Raw genomic sequence first — 23,092 nt, 5'->3', positions numbered from 1 at the left:
TCTTGAATACTGAGTGCAGATATGGTCGCCCCATATCAAAAAAGATATATTGGAATTGGAAAAGGTTCAGAAATGGGCAACAAAAATGATTGGGGGATGGAATGTCTGCCATATGAGGAGAGATTAATAAAACTGGGACTTTTCAGCTTGGAAAAGAGACAACTGAGGGGGTATATGATAGAGGTCTGTAAAATCATGACAGGTGTGGAGAAAGTAAATCAGGAAGCGTTATTTGCTCCTTCTCATAACACAAAAAATTAATAGGCAACAGGTTTAAAACAAACAAAAGGAAGTCTTTTTTCACACAACACACAGTTAACCTGTGGAACTCTTATTGCCAGAGGATGTTGTGAAGGCCAAGACTATAACAGGGTTCAAAAAAGAACTAGATAAATTCATGGAGGATAGGTCCATCAATGGCTATTAGCCAGGATGGGTAGGGTGTCCCTAGCCTCTGTTTGCCAGAAGCTGGGAATAGGCAACTTAGGATAGATCACTTTTTATGATTACCTGTTCTGTTTATTCGCTCTGGGGCACCTGGCATTGGCCACTGTCGGAAGACCGGATACTGGGGTAGATGGACCTTTGGTCTGACCCAGTATGGCCATTCCTATGTAGTTGGCCTGAACTAGACTAACCTGGCTGTTGCTTCTAAATTCCAACTGATCATGGAGCACTTCCCTCTGCTACTTCACCCACCAGTAAGTTCTCCTTAAAGCTTCACAGCCATAGTGGGAGCGGGAGGAAGGGTGCGGGGAAGCATTGTGCAAACAGTTAAAGGGGTCTTCATTAGGAAAATTGCAGTCTGTGAATTCATCTGGCAGTAGCAATGGTGGAAGTGGTGGTGTAGCTCTGGCTTGGGTGTCTCCTACCCCTGCCCTTTTTAGTGGTTTAAAAGCTCTTGAATCTGGTCTGTGTTCCAGCTCCAGTAGTGGAGTTGCCTTGGTGATGAACTTATGAGCCTGTTTTCTCAGTATAGACTTTGCTCAGCTGGAACGTCGTTCTATAACTGGGATGTGAAAGTCAGAGTAACATTCAGAGGAAGGTTACAGAGCAGTCCTGAGCCTTCAGTTGAATTTAGACTTTCATTTTAACAAACAATTTAACAGGTTTCATACACAGAATCCAAAGTTACTGTAACTTCCTAACCAAAAATCTAAATTTATCACTAGTGTAAAGCACTGTAGTCAGTTGACTTGCTTGAAGTTACAAAAAGGATGCACTTAGCCTCTGGTAACTATAGCAGTGAAGGGGGGGGGGGGAGATGTTTAATAAACAAAAGTGTGAAAGACGTTTACTGTTCACATTTTAAAATAATTTTCTACTAGAATTGCTCATGTACAAACCATAGGGGTTTTGGAAGTCTGTCTCCTATAAAACGTAGCCTTCACTCTTTCTGTACTAGTTGCAGAAGTGATACTTCAATAGTTCATGCACGGAGGAAGTATAACCCACACCTCTGCTGGATGTGGTGCTTTGTCCCATGTAGTGGCACTGAAACTACTTTTAGAGATTAATGAGTCTGCTACAGCCCTAGCTAACAGCCATGTGGCTTTTAGCTCATGCAGCAGAGGCTCATGCACTGAATGCACTAAGCTCCAGAGGCCCCAGGTTCAATTCTGCCCATTGATGACCGGGGTTTGTTGGTGTTACAGAAGCATGGCCTGTTGGTGAAAACAGGATCTTAAGTTGGGAGACCTGGATTTTTTTTCTGGTTCTGCTGTTAATTCCTCGTGACCTGCGGAAAGTGAGAGGTAGAGGTTGAGTTCCCCAGTTTGTAAAATGAGGATACAGCCTGGTGTGATGTTTCCTGGGGGTATCTAGGCTTCTGAGGCACCTCGGTACCACCTGGCCTTGGAGTGAGGAAGCCTTGTCTGTGCCTGCCATGGGTCAGCTCCCCAATTCCACTGGCAACACAAATGCTCCCCTTTCAGCCTACGCAGGCTCTGCTGTCCCTCTGGAGGTTAGTGGTAGGCATGCTCAAACCTCTGAGTGTCCCTCTGGAATGTCTAGCCCCTATACCACTAGACACTCACAGTATTCATAGATTCACTGCTCCCAAAGAAACAGTACACCCCAGCTTACTAGATATGGCTCAGTTCACTGCTTTGCTTAACTCTTAGCACTTAAGAGCAGTTGACAGTGAAAGCAAATGAAAGTTTATTTAACAAAATATAGAAATTCAAGTGAGAGCAAGCAGAAATACTGGAAACGGTTACATATAAAATAAAGTCAAAATATGCATTTTAGAACCCAGCCTTAACTAATTATTGTCCTGTCTTATGGGGAAACTCACCTAAAATCCTTCCAGCATATTACAGCCAGGCTTCCATTTATGAGACAAGCCATGCTTTCAGCTTGCCTCCTCTGTGGAAAAGTTTCAGGGTGCTTCCCTATAATCCGTTATATTCCCAGGTTTCTTCTTTACTTGGAAACAGGATGCCCCCTACTGGCTATTTTTTCCTGAGTGCCTCTTTGTCTGTTTTGCAGCTCAGACTGTAGATAGGCCTCCATTGTGAAGAGGATAACAAGTACATGATCAGCCAGATACATGATGGATAAGCAACTTTGCCATCTTACTTCACTGGAGTGTGTTTATCAGCTTCTGGAGACCTGCCGTAACTCACATACTTTAAGAACATAATTATCAGTACAGTTACATAATTCCTTAAACATTATCTGTACATACATTTCTCAGTTTTTATGATGACCAGTGGATTCTTGGCTCTTTGAAGAGACCTCACGTGCCACCCTTTGGTAAATTTAATATGCATATATCTGACCCAGGGGATTCCTGCAAAATTCTGTGACACCCTGTGCCCTCTGCCAAGAAGGTCCTGAGTCACACCTGGTTCTTAAGTCCTTTTTTTTTTAATTCAAATGAAGAGTGTTCTATAAATGTATTTTACTAGGAAATAATCCAGGAAAGACAAAGTAATGCACAGGAAAGACATTAAGCACTATATTCTGATGTCAAAAGCAAACAAAAATACCATTTGCTGTCTTAGGAGGAAGGGGTAAAGGCATAAAACAAGTTCTTTTAAAGCAGTGTCAGTGGGTGCAGGCTTCTGATGTTGAACAGTGAAAGAAGTAAAAACATGTTGACTGACTTCGTGACCTGCCAATCCTTCGTTCCATTCTTATGTGTCATGTCCTCCTCCTTTCTGATTTGGCAATGAATGAAAAACCTTGACACTGCCTTGCTTAGGCCTGGGTTATGCATTATTGTGTACCAGTATAACTATTTTGTTTAATGTGAATGTTTTTAATGGAACTAGGTATACTGGTACAACTGCTAGCATGAATAGTTATATTGGTATAAATGTGCTATATAACAATATAATTTATTCCCCTTCCTTTACATGAATAAGTTATATTGGTATAAGCATCTTTATACTTGTATAACTGTCCACACTAGGAGGGTTGTACCACTTTAACTATACTGGTATAGTCAATGGTATAACTTGTGTGTGTAGACAAAGCCTTATTTTTCCTTCTTAATGATTTTTCAGTGATGGTTCTTGTGGTCTACTTTTTTTGGTACTGTTCTGCAATTTAGGCCTATGTGCCAGTGTGGCTTTTGTACATGGTTAAATGATTGTTTAATGTAAACCAATTGCTTTATATTTTAGTGAGCAGTTATACAATTACATTACAGATAACTCTGGGCTAAATCCTGTATAGTAAGGAATATTTTTTTCCCAAGATACCATTACTTCACCAGTACTGGGCTCTCTAATCCATTGTTTTGAACTAAATTTTATGCTGATTTAGTGTATTGTGCACTAAGGAACTATAGTAGTTGGTGGTATATTGAGAGATTGTCAGATTCCTCCAGCATTTCCCTTTTGTTCTCATCCCCACAAAAGTCTTGTGCTGTTGCTTTTGGAGCTGATCATTGCAGCTGCTGGGTTGGCTAAAGAACATCACTTTTGAGTAAAGTAATCTTTGCAATTGTCCCAGAGGCAGAGTACACTGTTTGTGCCAAGACCCAGGCACAAACAGTGTACCCTGGGACCTTTTCATTGCCATGTGCAGCGCTGTCTACATGTGAGATTTTTCATACGTGTTTTTTAAAAAATGTTAGTCACATCAACACTTATGGAAATTTGGGATAATTCACAATAAAACTGTAGGTTTGGATTGGTTGTTCGATACTGGGTGCTCTGAGCAGTGGCTCTCAACCTTTCCAGATGACTATACCCCTTTCAGGAGTCTGATTTGTCTTGTGTACCCCCAAGGTTCACCTCAATTAAAAACTGCTTGCTTACAAAATCAAACATAAAAATACAAAAGTGTCACAGCACACTGTTACTAACAAGTTGTTTACTTTCTCATTTTTACCATTTAATTATAAATCAATTGGAATATAAATATTATATTTACATTTCAATATAGTATATAGAGCAGTATAAACAAGTCATTGTCTGTATGAACATTTAGTTTGTACTGACTTCGCTAGTGTTTTTTATGTAGCCTGTTGTAAAAATAGGCAAATATCCAGATTAGTTAACGTACCCCTGGGGTATGCATACCTCTGGTTGAGAACCACTGCTCTGAGGCATAGCAGTACACCAACATCTAAATGTCTACTGACTAAAGGATAACATTTTAATCCTTTTGTCATAACACGATCTTTATGGGATACTCCAAGAGCTCAAATGTGATGAGGGACTAAGCAGATTACACCATACTGAGACTAATAATTCAGACAATTAATCTTCAACCAGATAATACTAAAAGCCCACAAAACTGTTCTTCTACATCTGACTTTGAAAAATGAACTAGCAGAAATTAGTCCTCAGTAGAAACTAAGTAACTTCAAATTATGCTTGGAATGTGTTGCATCTCTGAAGGAATTTAAGTAACAGTGATTTCTTTTGTTTTTGCTAGCTAGACAATTTTAGGATTTGAACTGCATATAAGCTTTCACATTTACTCTGTTTTTTTTGTCTTGAAGAGCATACTTAGTTCTAAAAAGGAAAACTTTGCCAAGCTTATGGGGGAAAAAAAAATTCTCCAAACATCTTCAGTTTTAACATGAAGAGATATGTAGATGGAAGCTTTATAAAGTGATACCCGTGGGAGGGAGTGTTGTCTAGGGCAGTGCTACTCAAAGTGGTGGTCCGTGGACCGGCAGCGGTCCGCGGACCCATCAGCTGCCTGTCTGCATGCACATAGGAAAAAAAAAAAAATGCCGGTCCCCCACATCAGATAGCTTGAGAAGCACTGGTCTAGGGTACTGATAGCCAGGATTCTGTAATGCTGTTGTGCCTTAGGTTTCTCTTTTTATAAACAGTCCTCCTCCTTATATGTAGGTAAACTAACAACCCCTTTGAAGCACTTTGCAATCCTCTGAAATGTGCTATAGAAATAAGTTGTTAAGTGTGGTGGGCTACAGAAACCTAAAGTAAGCAGAGTTTCCGTAGTGGACGCTTCCTATCTCAGGCATATCTTGCTGCAATTAGATGCAGCACTAGTTGTATACCTTTTAGTACCATCAAGAAACAAGAGGAAAAATCATCTTAATGAAATCCTCTTATATATGCTAGGCATAGCAAAATATCTTCTCAGTTAGCCAATATATTTTCTTGGGGTAAATGGTTTTGAAAGATTTTGAGAAACAGTTTAACCTGATCTGTTGCTTGCTTTCCACTTAAACCTGAAATAGAGTCTGCAGCTGGTATCTAGACGGTGAAGTTTCAATGTGAGAATGTATCCTCTGTCTGTTGGGACTTCTAAACATTGTGTACATTTTTTTCTGAACGCCTTCATCTGTTGATTACTCAGAGTAAGAAAGGGCAAAGTGAACTCAATCTTGGTACCAGATGGGCCTGATAAAAAGATCTGCTTCAGATGGAGTACAGCCAGCTCATTTATCTCAAGCTGGTGTGAGGCCTTCTCTTATACGACTGTGGCTGCATCCTGGTCCAACACAGCTCAAGCTATCTGCATAGTTATTGATTGGGCATTGCTAGGGATGTTCAATAGGCTCCTGGATAGCTTACCTGCTTCTCATAAGTGGAAAGCCTCTGTAGTATATTACAGGGTGTGGGCTGATGGTGAAATACAAACTTAAAACCCACAAGTCCATTGTCACACCCCTCAGTGAAGTACCTGCAAAAAACAGTTCAGTAAAGCTTTGCCACTAACTTTGTTCTAAAGCTGTAGGATTCATGTCTTAATGTCAATAGAAGAAAAACTGATATGAACCAAGCTGCATTAATCCTTTAGTATTTGGATTTCTGTAGGGCTGACCCTAAGCTTCTCCCCCATACTGCCCAAGAAAACCTCTTTGGCCAGTGGCCAATCCTGAAATTCACCTTTCAAGCTGAAATGCTTCTTAGGTCCACAGGAGATCCTTTTCCTTCACCTTTGGACCCACAGTCCCTCAATCTGGCCTTTACTTAGTCGTTCCCTCCCTTATAATCCTAGGATAGCTCTGCTTGCTATCCTTTCCTGGAAGGTGGCATTCCCAGTTTCCTTTTCACTGGCTTTGCGGGTGATGATCTGGATGATGGGATGAATTGCACCCTCAGCAGGTTTGTGGATGACACGAAGGTGGGCGGAGAGGTGGATACGCTGGAGGGTAGGAATAGGGTCCAGATTGACCTAGACAAATGGGAGGATTGGACCAAAAGAAATCTGATGCGGTTCAACAAGGACAAGTGCAGAGTCCTGCGCTTAGAACGGAAGAATCCCATGCACTGCTACCGGCTGGGGATCGACTGTCTAAGCCGTAGCTCTGCAGAGAAGGATGTGGGGATTACAGTGGAGGAGAAGCTGGATATGAGTCACAGTGTGCCCTTGTTGCCAAGAAGGCTAACGGCATATTGGGCTGGATTGGTAAGAGCATTGCCAGCAGATCGTGGGAAGTGATTTTTCTCCTCTATTCGGCACTCATGAGGCCACATCTGGAGTATTGCATCCAGTTTTGGGCCCCCCACTACAGAAAGAATGTGGACAAATTGGAGAGAGTTCAGCGTAGGGCAACGAAAATGCTTAGGGGGGCTGGGGCACATGACTTATAAGGAGAGGCTGAGAGAACTGGGCTTATTTTAGTCTTCAGAAGAGAAGAGTGAGGGGGGATTTGCTAGCAGCCTTCAACTACCTGAAATGGGGTTCCAAAGAGGATGGAGCGAGGCTGTTCTTGGAGGCAGATGACAGAACAAGGAGCAATGGTCTCAAGTTGCAATGGGGGAGGTCTAGGTTGGATGTTAGGAAAAAGTATTTCACTAGGAGCATGGTGAAGCACTGGAATGGGCTACCTAGGCAGGTGGTGGAATCTCCATCCTTCGAGGTTATTAAGGCCCGGCTTGACAAAGCCCTGTCAGGGATGATTTAGTTGGGGATTGGTCCTGCTTTGAACAGGGGCTTGGACTAGAAGACCTCCTGAGGTCTCTTTCCACCCTAATCTTCTATGATTAATGGCCTTTGCTGTGCCTTTTTTTCTAACCTTCTATCAAGATAAGGTGGACCTATGTACCTGACTTAATTTTCTGCTCAAAGTAGTTATCCACAGATCCAAAGACTTACAGGAAGACCAACCTGCTGTTTGGGAATGCAAAGCAAAGGTCAGCGGCATCTAAATTCATGCTGAAGACTGAGACTGCCCTGCCCAATGAAAATCAACTCATTCCACAAAAGCTTTTTTTTGCTGAAAAATTTAGCCTGATACTGATTTGGCTTCGTGGCACTTATGCAAGTAGTCAGAATCCCTTTTCTTGCCCTGGAGCACCACACAACTTATTTTCTGTCCTCCTAGGTATAGCTGTTTATAGGGTGTTCTGTTGACAGAGACTACTGAGAGCATCCACATGATTGAAAAGGGGTCCTCCTTGTAGAAAGTAAGAGAACAGGCTAATATTAACCAGGTTCTGACATACTTCTCTTGGGATAGCAAAGGTGGATTAGGTGTTGGAAAGATTGGTAGTAGGAATTTCTTGTGATTTATGAGGGCTTTTTCTCCATTTTGTGTTTGTCATCTGATTTGCTTTCCTCCTTCCCACTCTCCCCATCTTGACTCATTAATTGTTACTGTAGCTTAACTTTGTAACAACTTTTACAAATTGCCTGAATGACTAAATGCTCTGATACCATACATTCAAGCACTTCCATACCTGGGTGTCACTAAGCAGCAGCAACAGATTGGAAACTGAGCCACTTGTAGTCTGAATGTTGCATTCAGCACTGGTTTAGGAAGTGGCCAAAAGAAAAGAAAAGGAATGTGATTTTAAGATGTTGCCAAAATGAGCAAAAATAACTTTTAAAATGTCACTGCTGATGTCACGTTAAGTAGGTTTAAACATTAAACATGATTTAATTTTCTGAGATCAGTGATTTTAATGAATGGGAATAAGAAATGCAGGAATCTAATCTCATAGGCATATACTCTGACCCCCAATGTTGGAAACTAGAGTCTCTCTTGATTTGATACTTAGTATGCTAAATATCTGTGTAACCTGCCTTCTCTCATTTCTAGTGAGAATAGGTGCATGTGGGTCAAGAATCATGAATGGTGCAAGGGTTTTAGGTTCAAAATAAATGATTACTCAGGGCTGCATATCTTTTGTCATTCTCAAACACCATACAGATTCCCCTACCTACAGTAAATGAAACTAGTAATAAACACAACTGTCTGGTATACAGTATATTTACATTAACAGAAGCGTCTATGGAGTTGCTAGGATTTAGTTAATTAAGCATATCTAAAATTTCTGTAGCATATTCCCCTAGCTGTAGCATATTCACCCTAAAGTCACTCTGACGCAGAGCAGTTACTAATACCTAAAAGTAAATGTGAAAAAAACCCTCTGCTTATCAATTTGAGACAACCTGGACTATCTAAGGTACATTTCACAGTTGTATGTGTAAGCACAACAGCACCTGATCACCACTCCGTTGCACAAAAGTTCTGAATCCCACTGCATTGAAGTTGATAATCTGTGGATTCAGGTTTTTTTGCTCACCATGTGGTCCTCATGACAGTGCGCGCCAACCTCAGGTTATGCAAGTGATTCAACCCACCCAATGCAGGAAGACAAAACTCTTTTGTCTTTATTCACTGCAGAGCTAGCCTGTGTGATTGGCGCCTGGAGAATCCCCATAGCAAAGTCCTACCATGTTACTATATCCTTGCTGTTTCTGCTCTTGGCTGTGAGAGTCTGGAGGCATAGCCAATGGTTTTGTGCTGAGACACTGCAGGTTTTTTCCCCAGTCAATTGTGTCAGTTGCAGGAGAACTTGTCAGTCCTCCCAGGAGGAACTGTGGGAAGGGCACTGGAGGACTGTCAGCACCAGAGTGATTTTTGTTTTGTTTTGCTTTGCTTTGTTTTTTTGTTTTGCTTGTCTCTTCACTGCAAAATATCTGGTTCCAGCCATAGCTGAAGTGGAGCTTATGCTCTAACCTATAACCCCCAGCTGGATAAGCTAGCCCAGGCTTAATGCACTCCAAACCTGGATCGGATGTTTTCTATGTGGATGGTAGTGGGGAGGGAGAGAGGGATTGGTTGGGGGAGGTTGTGCTAAAACCTACTCTGAAACGAGTTAACATTGTAATGTAGGCCTATCCTTGCATATACTTCAACAATATTCAGAGTAGCAGCCGTGTTAGTCTGTACCACTTTTCCTCATACGTTCTTGTCAACTGCTGGAAACAGCCCACCTTGATTATCACTACAAAAGGTGTGTCCCTTCCCTGTCGCGCGCCCCCCCCCCCCCCGCTCTCCTGCTGGTAATAGCTCACCTTACCTAATCACTCTCGTTACATTTTCATGTTCTCTGTGTATATAAATCTCCTCGCTGTATTTTCCACTGCATGCATCCGATGAAGTGAGCTGTAGCTCACGAAAGCTTATGCTCAAATAAATTGGTTAATCTCTAAGGTGCCACAAGTACTCCTTTTCTTTCAACAACATTGCAACTGATACTATCTACAAATTTAGCTATGAAACTTGTTTGACCACTCTTATGTCTCTTCCTGCTCAGCTGCATGTGTACTCTGCTACTGCAGCATTGGGTATCTTAAAGCTACACACCACAAACAAATATTTAATTTAAAACCGATATAGAGAGCAAGCATTTATAGTTGTATAGGTTTCTCTGTGGTAGATTGTAGTGTGACACAGTATAATGCAAGAATGCAAAACCAGCTTGTAAATGAATAGGCTACTTAAAATAGTTAATTTTGAGTCTTATAATTGGAACCATCGTTGAAGGAGCAAATAAGAGCTCCAGTTATGAAGACAGTCTTGGAGGGAGGATAGGTAATTCAGTGAGTGTACAATTAAAGTTGGAGTGCCCAGCTGCAGGAAAGCATGGTAACATGCACAGAGGGGTATATAAAACTAAAAACGTGGTCGTTTTTGTTGTTTTTTTTTTTTTAAATTTCAGGGAAATAATTCCATGAGTTCTGGTAACTCCATAAACAGCTCAAACTGTGCTCTAGAGCAGCGACTCTCAACATTTCCAGACTACTGTACCCTTTCAAGAGTCTGATTTGTCTTGCATACTCCCAAGTTTTACCTCATTTTAAATCTATTTGCTTACAAAATCAGACATAGAAATATAACTGTCACAGCACACTATTACTGAAAAATTGGTTACTTTCTCATTTTTACCATATAATTATAAAATACATCAATTGGAATATAAATATTGTACTTACATTTCAGTGTATAGCATATAGAGCAGTATAGACAAGTCATTGACTTTATGAAATTTTAGTTTGTACTGACTTGGCTACTGCTTTTTACGTAGCCTGTTGTAAAACTAGGCAAATATTTAGATGAGTTGATGTACCCCCTGGAAGACCTCTACATACCCCTGGAGGTACATATACCCCGGGTTGAGAAACACTGCTCTAGATCTGAAGTCCACAGAGCCATGGCTAAAATTATAGCTCCAAACTTCGGTTTATCTTCTAGATGTCTTTGTATACTTTGAATGCAGTATACTATGTTCCTATGAGCCATTCTCAATAGGTAATGTTCTTTATGTGCTTTATGTTCTTTGATTTAGGTCTTCTCTTTATGTACAGCCAGATTAACAGTAATTGAGGCTACAAACATTACAGGATATAATGTGCGTATGCATATCTCTGAAGAGAACAAGGTGCTTATTTAGTATCAGGCCTTTAGTCTGTATTAAGCTTGCTGTTTTATGCAGCCTAGTGTAATCCCTCTTCTGAAAACTACAGATGTGATGTATGACTTTTGAGATTATGTCCTTATTGCTACTTTCATCCAAACACTGAATAATATGTGCTCCAGGAAGGCCTGAAAGTTTTTAAGTACCACGTGATAACATAATCTTGCCTTGAAATTCAAGACAGGATAAAACAAACATAAATGCGTCTGGGTTTACAGTAGAGTTATTTCTTCTAATAAATTCAAACTCAGTGTTCAGATTTGCAAAGAAAGTGAGAATTTTTGGATGGCACCCTTTAGAAATACCATTATGCCTTTAGTGTAAATAAGAGTTCATACAAAAGCCTATGAGAAGCCTCCAGTGAAACAGCATAAACATTTTAGAGGCCAGAGAGCCAGCTGAAATGTAAATGTACTTTGTTTACTTTTGAACGTTCCAAAATCTGAGGAGAGGATCGCTCCCCGTCCTTTTATGCCCTCTCTCTAGTCTTGAATCAGTTTGTCCTATGTCAGGCTCCCCTATCTCTGACCAACTGAAGAGTGATATAGAGTGACAAGTGCCACTATCTCCCCGTGAGTCTGATCATGCTGCCAGTGATGAACTCTGTATCCAAGCTTTGATTTTTTGTTTGGCAGACAAACTGTTACTGCTCTCTTGTGTTATTATCTTGCTTTTGGTACATATTCTGCTGTAGCAAGAGTAAGTAACTCTCTTGACTTGAACATGTGCCAGCCTGCCAGAAGGGTCACGCTCTAACTCTGCTCCTGACCCAAGGCTGCTGTCATTGCTGTTTGATCGGAACAAATGCTAATATTTGATCTGAACCAGAGCCAGATAGAAAAGTTTTTCTCCATGATGGACTGATAAGCAAACCTTCATTCTTTGAGACAGACCCAGTGGCACGAAAATAACCATGAATATAAATTAGCTTCACAGCCTTAATTGACCAGTAAAAAATTATTTCTTATTCTCATCTCATTACCCTTCCCTTCCCTGCCAAAAGAAATAAATTTGATGTGTCAGAACAGATTTCTTATTTCATTTGTAAGGTTCTGGAGAGGAGGAGGCTGGCTGTTTCCAAAGCTGTGTATTTTCTATATTTCTCAAGTCTTCTGCACGATGGGTTGGGTTGAGGGGGATCGGGGGGAGAGATTGCTTACATTGATGCCAGTCTACATATTTACATTTTTTTAATCTGATGATCTCATTTTTTACTAAAAAGAAAAGGAGTACTTGTGGCACCTTAGAGACTAACCAATTTATTTGAGCATGAGCTTTCGTGAGCTACAGCTCATGCTCAAATAAATTGGTTAGTCTCTAAGGTGCCACAAGTACTCCTTTTCTTTTTGCGAAAACAGACTAACACGGCTGTTACTCTGAAACCTGTCATTTTTTACTGTATTCAATAATATGGTATGATCTTTTCTGAATTGACCAACCTTCCTGAAAACATTTATACCATCTTTTCTCCCCTGGAGAAAAGTGCCAAGAAAGTCACTCTGGATCTTGCTGTTGTATATAAAACCCTTAACCTAGATCTGAGACACTCAGGAGAGTGCTCCTTTTCTCCACTCACTCTTTCAAGGCAACCTAGATTGACTAGGTTGTCAGTGTAATCTTGAGACTTACTGTAGATCAGAACTGGGTATGGGTAAAAGCTACCTTTTGGTTCATGGACAGAGACTGTGTCTATACTTAAACCTGTACAGCACTTCAGTGTAGATGCTCACTACAGCGATGGGAGGGGTTCTCCTGTCACCATAGTTAATCCACCTCCCTGAGAGGCAGTAGCTAGGTTGACAGAAGATTTCTTCTGTCAACCTAGTGCTGTCTACGTTATGGGATATGTCAAAATAGCTACATCTTTCGGGGGATGATTTTTCACACACTTGAGAGACATAGCTATGCCAATATATGTTTTCAGTGTAGACTAGTCCAGAATCTGTGCAATTCCTCTTTAGTCAGTCTGCTAGACTTCATTTGCAACTATTTTAAGGGCTCACTACAAGGCACTTCTGTTTGGGTATTTATGAAAAACATGTCACAGACCGTGAAATAAGTCCTTCCCTATGAAATCTGATCTCCTTGTGCTTCTGGGAGCACCCCAGCTGGGGGCTCCTAGCTGCTAGTCTGGGCTGGGCTGAGGTGGGACTTGTTCTTCCCCTGCACTGCTTCTCTTGGTGGGGAGATCAGACCTACCTCCAGAGGCAGCACAGAAGTGAGGGTGGTAGACCCTCACTTCTGTGCTGCAGCAGCCCTGGAGTTGGGCTCGAGGCTTCTGCCCCCCCACCGCCACCCCACAGCTCTGGCTGGTCACGGGGCTTCTGCCCCCTGCAGCTCCCAGAGCGCCCATGCTCTAATCCACCACTGGCTGAGGCTAGCAGCTAGGAGCCCTTGGCTGGGGTGCTCACAGCAACATGGGCAGATCAGCTTCACATCCATTCTGGGAGCCTCCTCATGCTGCAGGAACCTTCGGGGCTGCTGCGCAGCTGTGAAGGTATCACAGAAGTGAGGTGGCAAACCCATGACCCCCTACAACAGCTTTGTGACGCCCCCCTCCCACCTTCCCGATCACCTTTTGAGTCGGATCCCCATGGTTACAACATCTGAAATAGTGAAACTGACCAATTTTAAAACCCTCTGGCTGTGAAATTGACCAAAATGGACCATGAATTTGGTAGGGTTCTACTAGTGACCATATTCTTCCCCTCCCTATTTGTACTATCATAGTGCCTAATAGTCCTAGTTATTGACCAGCACCCTATTGTTGTAGGTATGTCCTGAGAGATTTTTGCCCAGTTTTGTTGGTATGGTTGGCTCCTTTAAGAATTAAACTAAGCTTAATTTGAATTTTTTTTTAAAAGTTAGGTTACTATGGAAAATATCCTAGATACTGCTTTTGGAAAGGGTGCTTCATAAGCTTTAGTTCCTATTATTGGAAAGTGATTTTGAACTTGAAGCTGAAAGGGGAGTTATGGAGAAAGTTGAGTTTTCTAGTTAACATGTAATCTTCAATTTCATATTTAATGAGTTGTATTTCTTTCTCAGATCTGAGATCCCTATAATTAACTGTATTTTTGTCTTTGTTTTTTCTTACACATGCCCCTTCTCATTTGTCCCCTGATGATGATTCCTCTGGGAACTGCAGGAGCCAGCCAAAGGTAAGTTTTTGATTACACTTTCAACCAGTGTTTTGAAAAGTTATGGTATATCAATTGTTCAGCCTTCAAATATCCAAATATTTACTATTTTTTTAAAAAGTGCAGTTGGTCAGCTGCTGTTTATCAAAAGAAAAACAAAAAAACTCCAAACCACACATTCCTCAAAGAATCTCCTTGCTGCAGAAGACCATTGCACACATCTAGCCAAAAAATGATTCTCAGAAACAAATGAGAACATAGTTGCATATTAAGCATTGAGGACTGTGAATGAATAGACTGTTTGTTTTTTAAAGCATTTTCTGGTATCTGCATTAGAGCAAACTCATTGCTGCTGACTTATGTTCCCTTCATTTTTTGCATTTTATATGCAGATGGGTCTTATCTCCTCATCCCACCTTTAAAAATTTAGTTTATTGGCATGTTTATATCGTCATTACTTATTGTTTTAAACAGCTTGTAAATGGGACTGATAAAATAAACCATATAAAATTACAGTAAAGTAAATCAGCTTGAATTTGTTTAAGCACAAAAATATAAAACAAATAAAGGTGGTGTCTTGTGGAGGATGGTTAGAATGACAGCAGAGGTATATATATCAGCTAACCACCTATATCGCTAACAAAATAAGGATGCCTTTTTTGGTTTGATTTGACTATAGTTTTTATAAGATGTCCTGTTGGTTTGTTTTGTTACAGGTGTTTGCTTATGATCACTGTTTCTGGTCTTTGGATGAATCTGTAAAAGAAAAATATGCAGGTAATATTTACTGTAGTCTTGTGATATTTTAGAAGTGTGAGCAACAAGAGTGATGTAGTGGTGGGAGTCTGCTATAGACCACCGGACCAGGGGGATGAGGTGGATGAGGCTTTCTTCCGGCAGCTCACAGAAGCTACTAGATTGCACGCCCTGGATCTCATAGGTGACTTTAATTTTCCTAATATCTGCTGGGAGAGCAATACAGTGGTGCATAGACAATCCAGGAAGTTTTTGGAAAGCGTAGGGGACGATTTCCTGGTGCAAGTGCTAGAGGAGTCAACTGGGGGGGAGCTTTTCTTGACGTGTTGCTCACAAACCGGGAAGAATTAGTGGGGGAAGCAAAAGTGGATGGGAATCTGGGAGGCAGTGACCATGAGTTGGTTGAGTTCAGGATCCTGACACAGGGAAGAAAGGTAAGCAACAGGATACGGACCCTGGACTTCAGGAAAGCAGACTTCGACTCCCTCAGGGAACGGATGGGTAGGATCCCCTGGGGGACTAACATGAAGGGGAAAGGAGTCCAGGAGAGCTGGCTGTATTTCAAGGAATCCTTGTTGAGGTTACAGGGACAAACCATCCCAATGTGTCGAAAGAATAGTAAATATGGCAAGCGACCAGCTTGGCTTAATGGTGAAATCCTAGCGGATCTTAAACATAAAAAAGAAGCTTACAAGAAGTGGAAGGTTGGACATATGACCAGGGAAGAGTATAAAAATATTGCTCGGGCATGTAGGAATGAAATCAGGAGGGCCAAATCGCACCTGGAGCTGCAGCTAGCAGGAGATGTGAAGAGTAACAAGAAGGGTTTCTTCAGGTATGTTGGCAACGAGAAGAAAGTCAAGGAAAGTGTGGGCCCCTTACTGAATGAGGGAGGCAACCTAGTGACAGAGGATGTGGAAAAAGCTAATGTACTCAATGCTTTTTTTGCCTCTGTCTTCACTAACAAGGTCAGCTCCCAGACTGCTGCGCTGGGCATCACAACATGGGGAGTAGATGGCCAGCCCTCTGTGAAGAAAGAGGTGGTTAGGGACTATTTAGAAAAGCTGGACGTGCACAAGTCCATGGGGCCGGATGAGTTGCATCCGAGAGTGCTAAAGGAACTGGCGGCTGTGATTGCAGAGCCATTGGCCATTATCTTTGAAAACTCATGGCGAATGGGGGAAGTCCCAGATGACTGGAAAAAGGCTAATGTAGTGCCCATCTTTAAAAAAGGGAAGAAGGAGGATCCTGGGAACTACAGGCCAGTCAGCCTCACCTCAGTCCCTGGAAAAATCATGGAGCAGGTCCTCAAAGAATCAATCCTGAAGCACTTACATTAGAGGAAAGTGATCAGGAACAGTCAGCATGGATTCACCAAGGGAAGGTCATGCCTGACTAATCTAATCGCCTTCTATGATGAGATTACTGGTTCTTTGGATGAAGGGAAAGCAGTGGATGTATTGTTTCTTGACTTTAGCAAAGCTTTTGACATGGTCTCCCACAGTATTCTTGTCAGCAAGTTAAAGTAGTACGGGCTGGATGAATGCACTATAAGGTGGGTAGAAAGTTGGCTAGATTGTCGGGCTCAACGGGTAGTGATCAGTGGCTCCATGTCTAGTTGGCAGCTGGTGTCAAGTGGAGTGCCCCAGAGGTCGGTCCTGGGGCCGGTTTTGTTCAATATCTTCATAAATGATTTGGAGGATGGTGTGGATTGCACTCTCAGCAAATTTGCGGATGATACTAAACTGAGAGGAGTGGTAGATACGCTGGAGGGCAGGGATAGGATACAGAGGGACCTAGTCAAATTGGAGGATTGGGCCAAAAGAAATCTGATGAGGTTCAATAAGGATAAGTGCAGGGTCCTGCACTTAGGACGGAAGAACCCAATGCACAGCTACAGACTAGGGACCGAATGGCTAGGCAGCAGTTCTGCGGAAAAGGACCTAGGGGTGACAGTGGACGAGAAGCTGGATATGAGTCAGCAGTGTGCCCTTGTTGCCAAGAAGGCCAATGGCATTTTGGGATGTATAAGTAGGGGTATAGCGAGCAGATCGAGGGACGTGATCGTTCCCCTCTATTCGACATTGGTGAGACCTCATCTGGAGTACTGCTTCCAGTTTTGGGCCCCACACTACAAGAAGGATGTGGATAAATTGGAGAGAGACCAGCGAAGGGCAACAAAAATGATTAGGGGTCTGGAACACATGACTTATGAGGAGAGGCTGAGGGAACTGGGATTGTTTAGTCTGCAGAAGAGAAGAATGAGGGGGGATTTGATAGCTGCTTTCAACTACCTGAGAGGTGGTTCCAGAGAGGATGGTTCTAGACTGTTCTCAGTGGCAGAAGAGGACAGGACAAGGAGAAATGGTCTCAAGTTGCAGTGGGGAAGGTTTAGGTTGGCTATTAGAAAAAACTTTTTCACTAAGAGGGTGGTGAAACACTGGAATGCGTTACCTAGGGAGGTGGTAGAATCTCCTTCCTTAGAAGTTTTTAAGGTCAGGCTTGACAAAGCCCTGGCTGGGATGATTTAATTGGGGATTGGTCCTGCTTTGAGCAGGGGGTTGGACTAGATGACCTCCTGAGGTCCCTTCCAACCCTGATATTCTGTGATATCTTCATTAATGATCTGGAGGATGGTGTGGACTGCACCCTCAGCAAGTTTGCAGATGACACTAAACTGGGAGGAGTGGTAGATATGCTGGAGGGTAAGGATAGGATACAGAGGGACCTAGACAAATTAGAGGATTGAACAAAAAGAAATCTGATGAGGTTCAACAAGGACAAGTGCAGAGTCCTGCACTTAGGATGGAAGAATCCCATGCACAGCTACAGACTAGGGACTGAATGGCTAGGCAGCAGTTCTGCAGAAAAGGACCTAGGAGTTACAGTGGACGAGAAGCTGGATATGAGTCAACAGTGAGCCCTTGTTGCCAAGAAGGCTAATGGCTTTTTGGGATGTATAAGTAGGGGCATTGCCAGCAGATCGAGGGACGTGATCGTTCCCCTCTATTTGACGTTGGTGAGGCCTCATCTGGAGTACTGTGTCCAGTTTTGGGCCCCACACTACAAGAAGGATGTGGAAAAACTGGAAAGAGTCCAGCGGAGGGCAACAAAAATGATTAGGGGACTGGAGCACATGACTTATGAGGAGAGGCTGAGGGAACTGGCGTTATTTAGTCTACAGAAGAGAAGAATGAGGGGGGATTTGGTAGCTGCTTTAAACTACCTGAAAGGGGGTTCCAAAGAGGATGGATCTAGACTGTTCTCAGTGGTTGCAGATGACGGAACAAGGAGCAATGGTCTCAAGTTGCAGTGGGGTTGGTTTAGGTTGGATATTAGGAGAAACTTTTTCACTAGGAGGGTGGTGAAGCACTGGAATAAGTTACCTAGGGAGGTGGTGGAATCTCCTCCTTTTGAGGTTTTTAAGGTCAGGCTTGACAAAGGCCCTGTCTGGGATGATTTAGTTGAGGATTGGACCTGCTTTGAGCAGGGGGTTGGACTAGATGACCTCCTGAGGCCTTCCAACCCTGATATTCTATGATTCTATGATTGCACTCTGTTTACATGACAGCTATGAAAAAGAAAGTATCTAACTTCTGTTCCCAGACAGAAAATGGAGCAAATAATTAAGAAATCAATTTGGAAACACCTAGAAGATAATGAGGTGATAAGGAACAGTCAGCATGGATTTGTCAAGAACAAATTGTTTCAAACCAACCTGATAGACTTCTTTGACAGGGTAACAAGCCTTGTGGATGGGGGGAAGCAGTAGATGTGGTATATCTTGACTTTAGTAAGTCTTTTGATACTGTCTCGCATGACCTCATAAACAAACTAGGGAAATACAGCCTAGATGGAGCTATTATAATGTGGGTGCATAACTGGTGGGAAAATCATTCCCAGAGAGTAGTTATCATTGGATCACAGTCATGCTGGAAGGGCATAATGAGTGGGGTCCCTCAGGGGTCGGTTCTGAGTCATGTTCTGTTCAATATCTTCATCGATGATTTAGATAATGGCATAGAGAGTACACTTATAAAGTTTGCGGACGATAGCATTCTGGGAGGGGTTGCAAGTGCTTTGGAGGATAAGATTATAATTTAAAAATGATCTGGACAAACTGGAGAATGTTCTGGAGTAAATAGGATGAAATTCAATAAGGACAAATGCAAAGTACTCCACTTAGGAAGGAACAATCAGTTGCACACCTACAAAATGGGAAATAACTGCATAGGAAGGAGTACTGTGGAAAGGAATCTGGGGGTCATAGTGGATCACAAGCTAAATATGAGTCAACAGTGTAATACTGTTGCAAAAAAAGCAAACCTCATTCTGGGATGTATTAGCAGGAATATTGTAAGCAAGACACAAGTAATTCTTCCGCTCTACTCTGCGCTGATTAGGCCTCGACTGGAGTATTGTGTCCAGTTCTGGGTGCCACATTTCAAGAAAGATGTGGACGAATTGGAGAAAGTCCAGAGAAGAGCAACAAAAATGATTAAAGGTCTAGAAAACATGACCTATGAGCGAAGATTGAAAAAATTGGATTTGTTTAGTCCAGAGAAGAGAAGACTGAGAGGGGACATGATAACAGTTTTCAAGTACATAAAAGTTTGTTACCATGAGGAGGGAGAGAAATTGTTGTTCTTAACCTCTGAGGTTAGGACAAGAAGCAATGGGCTTAAATTGCAACAAGGGCGGTTTAGGTTGGACATTAGGAAAAACTCCCTGACTGTCAGGGTAGTTAAGCACTGGAATAAATTGCGTAGGGAGGTTGTGGAATCTCCATCATTGGTGATTTTTAAGAGAAGGTTGGACAAACACCTGTCGGGGTGGTCTAGATAATACATAGTCCATCCTTGCATGCCGGGGACTGGACTAAATGAGCTCTCAAGTCCCTTCTAGTTCTATGATTCTATGATAATTACCATCCTTTATTTGGTAAAGGGCGAAGACCATATGGCATGGAAAACCTTTTTTCTATGTGGTTGCTCATTGTCAAGAGAGAAAGCAAAGTCTTAAAACTACTACCTTAATCCTTCCTTCTTTGTAGTCAAACATAATGTTTAGAGTAGTAGCAGCCAATAAACATGCATTACAATCTATATACAGTATAGGTAATTGATGAATGTAACTAATTTGCCATTTTGATTCACACAGATATCTCCATTAAAATACTTAATCCAGACATATGAATTAAAACATTTCTATTCCTATTTCTACACATAATTTGAGAATCAATGCCAAGTTCACCTTTGTGGTAAAGCTTGCCACCACTCAGCCCAGTTCAGCAACACATGAGTAATTTCACTGTAGTACCTTTCAGAATTGAGGCCTAATTCTTTAGTGGTTTAGGTTGTAGTGGTTTAAAGAGTCCAATCCTGCTCCCACTGAAGTCAATGTGAGTTTTATTGATTTGAATAGGAGCAAGACTGGACCTTGTACAGCCAAAAATAGGCCCTGATCCTACAGATCAGTGCTGTACGGGAAGAAAAGTCTTAGATGCTTTTGAAAATGTTACCCATAGTCTGTCATGTTTTCTCTGGATTAAAGGTTTGAAAACGTAGCCCCATCCTGCTGTCCGTAGTCAGGCAAAATTCCTATTAACTTCAAATGGAATTTTGTGTGTGTAAGATTGAAGAGCGGGCCTTAAATTTATAGCAGTACAGTATAACTAAGTTCTACTTTGGTCATTGGGTGAAAGAAATTTTACAGGGAAGGGAAAACTTTTTGAGAGAAGAGTTCTGAATATTTGATGTATGATTTAAAGTATCTTGCCGTCTGCCTATGTGTTACATAATTATCAGAATGACACATTCTTTGACAGGTTAACAAGACTTGTGGATGGGGGAAGCAGTAGATGTGATACATCTTGAATTTAGTACGGTCTTTGATACTGTCTCATAGGACCGTCTCATAAACAAACTAGGGCAGTATAACATAGATGAACCTACTATAAGGTGGGTGGACAACTGATCGCAAAACCGTACTCGAGTAGTTCCTCAGTGGGTTCATATTAAGGCTAGAAGGGCATATCGAGTGGGGGGCATCTCAGGGATCTGTCCTGATTCCAGTTCTATTCAATATCTTCCAAAATTATTGGATAATGGCATCGAGAGTACACTTACAAAGTTTTCACACAATACCAAGCAGGAAGGGATTGCAAATATTTTGGAGGACAGGATTAGAATTCAAAATGGATCTTGACAAACTGGAGAAATGGTCTGAAATAGGGTGAAATTCTGTAAGGACAAATTCAATTGGGACACATGCAAAGTACTGCACGTATGAAGGAAGAATCAGTTTGCACAAGTACAAAATGGGAAATGACTGCTTAGGAAGGAGGATTGCAGAAAAGGATATGGGAGCTATAGTGGATCGCAAACTAAATATGAGTCATCAGCATAATACTGTTATAAAAACTTATCATTCTGGAATGTATTATCAGTAGTGTTATAAGCAAGATGCAAGAATTCTTTCACACTACTCAGCACTGACAAGGCTTCAGCTAGAGCATTGTGTCCCATTCTGGGCACCACATTTTGGGAAAGATTTGGAGAAAGTCCAGAGGAGAGCAACAAAAATGATTGAAGGTCTAGAAAACATGACCTATGAGGAAAAATTGAAAAAATTGAGCTTGTTTAGTCTGGAGAAGAGACAACTGAGGGGGGACATAACAGTCTTCAAGTACGTAAAAGGCTGTTATAAACAAGAAGGTGATAAGTTGTTCTCCTTAACCACTGATGGCAGGACAAGAAGTAATGAGCTTAAATTGCAGCAAGAGAGATTTTAGGTTAGATATTAGGAAAAATTTCCTAACTGTAAGGGTAATTAAGCACTGGAATGAGCTACCTGGGGAGGTTGTGGAATATCCATCACTGGAGGGTTTTTTAACAGGTTAGACAAAACACCTCACGTGGTGGTCTGAGTAATACTTTGCCCTACCTCAGTGCAGAACACTGAATTAGATGACTTTATCGAGGTCCCTTCCAGTCCTACATTTCTATGATTCTGTGATTCACTGTACTACTGCTTTAAACAAAATCTAATTGACAAACTTTCCTCCACTCTAGCGGGAAAAGAGGCAAACAAAACTTTTAAGGGTGGCTAGGTTTACATGTACTATTACAGTAGAAAAACTATCCTAAAGTTTGCTGATCCACATGCCTTATACTGTAATTCTCTCCAACATAATTATAGTCTCTTCTCTGCAAAGATTTAATAACAAAGTGATATGGTGGCAAAGTCTATTACTATATTTTCACTTATTTTACAGAGTACTGTAAAGTACACTTACTAGTAGACCATAAAGTATTACCTTATTTAAAATTAAACTACAATTGTCAAAATAAATGAATAAGGTACATTTTGTGAGTCTTCCTTTGTTTTGCTAATGCACAAAATTCTGTGATTGTCAATAGATGGTAGTTGAGTGTTCACAGAAAAAACAGATACAGAACCAGTTTCTAGCTTAATTTACAGGAATATAAATCTGGTGTAATACCATAGACTTCAGGGTAATTATTCCAGATTTTATATCCATTGTTCCTCTCTCAAACCCCTTACTCTCTAATTGAGATACATTATGAAAGATTTACATCTTTCAGACAGTTAGTTCTTTTTGTCTGATTTGGAGTCTGAAAGGCATGACTGTAAAAGCAGTTATCATTTTTTCCCTGAATGTCAGATTTTATTTTATTTTTAGGTCAAGATGTTGTTTTCAAGTGCCTTGGAGAGAATATTCTTCAGAATGCCTTTGAGGGCTACAACGCATGTATCTTTGCCTATGGACAGACTGGTAAGTCATTGCAGAGTGTAAAAAGTGCTGTTGATGAGAAACGTGTTGTGACAGAAATAATTGTTCTTTGGCTAGCTTTGTGACATTGCTAGGGTTTTTCCAAATATAGCAATGTAGATAAGATGTGGGGTTTTTTCTGTTTGTTTTTAATACTTGTTAGGGGGCTGAGGTGAGAAGGCATTTTGGAATAACGTTGCTAATTTCTGGTGCCCTGCTACCCTGCTTTCCCACACTGTAGATAAGTGTCTCCT

At 41.4% G+C, this 23,092-nt stretch overlaps 1 protein-coding gene across 1 annotated transcript in view; it reads left to right on the top strand.

The window, feature by feature from the left end:
* The window catches only part of KIF13B (kinesin family member 13B), a 215,279-nt gene that overhangs the window by 58,640 nt on the left and 133,547 nt on the right, over nt 1–23,092 (top strand). The window contains exons 3-5 of the mRNA XM_077812361.1: nt 14,296–14,308; nt 15,004–15,064; nt 22,749–22,841. Coding sequence (XP_077668487.1) covers nt 14,296–14,308; nt 15,004–15,064; nt 22,749–22,841 — 167 coding nt within the window. The remainder of the gene's footprint in view (nt 1–14,295; nt 14,309–15,003; nt 15,065–22,748; nt 22,842–23,092) is intronic.

This window comes from Eretmochelys imbricata, chromosome 3, assembly GCF_965152235.1.
Source record: "Eretmochelys imbricata isolate rEreImb1 chromosome 3, rEreImb1.hap1, whole genome shotgun sequence".
NCBI lineage: Eukaryota > Metazoa > Chordata > Testudines > Cheloniidae > Eretmochelys > Eretmochelys imbricata.
The sequence above is the reverse complement of the archived record's forward strand: the minus strand, read 5'-3'. Positions and strand labels throughout refer to the sequence as shown.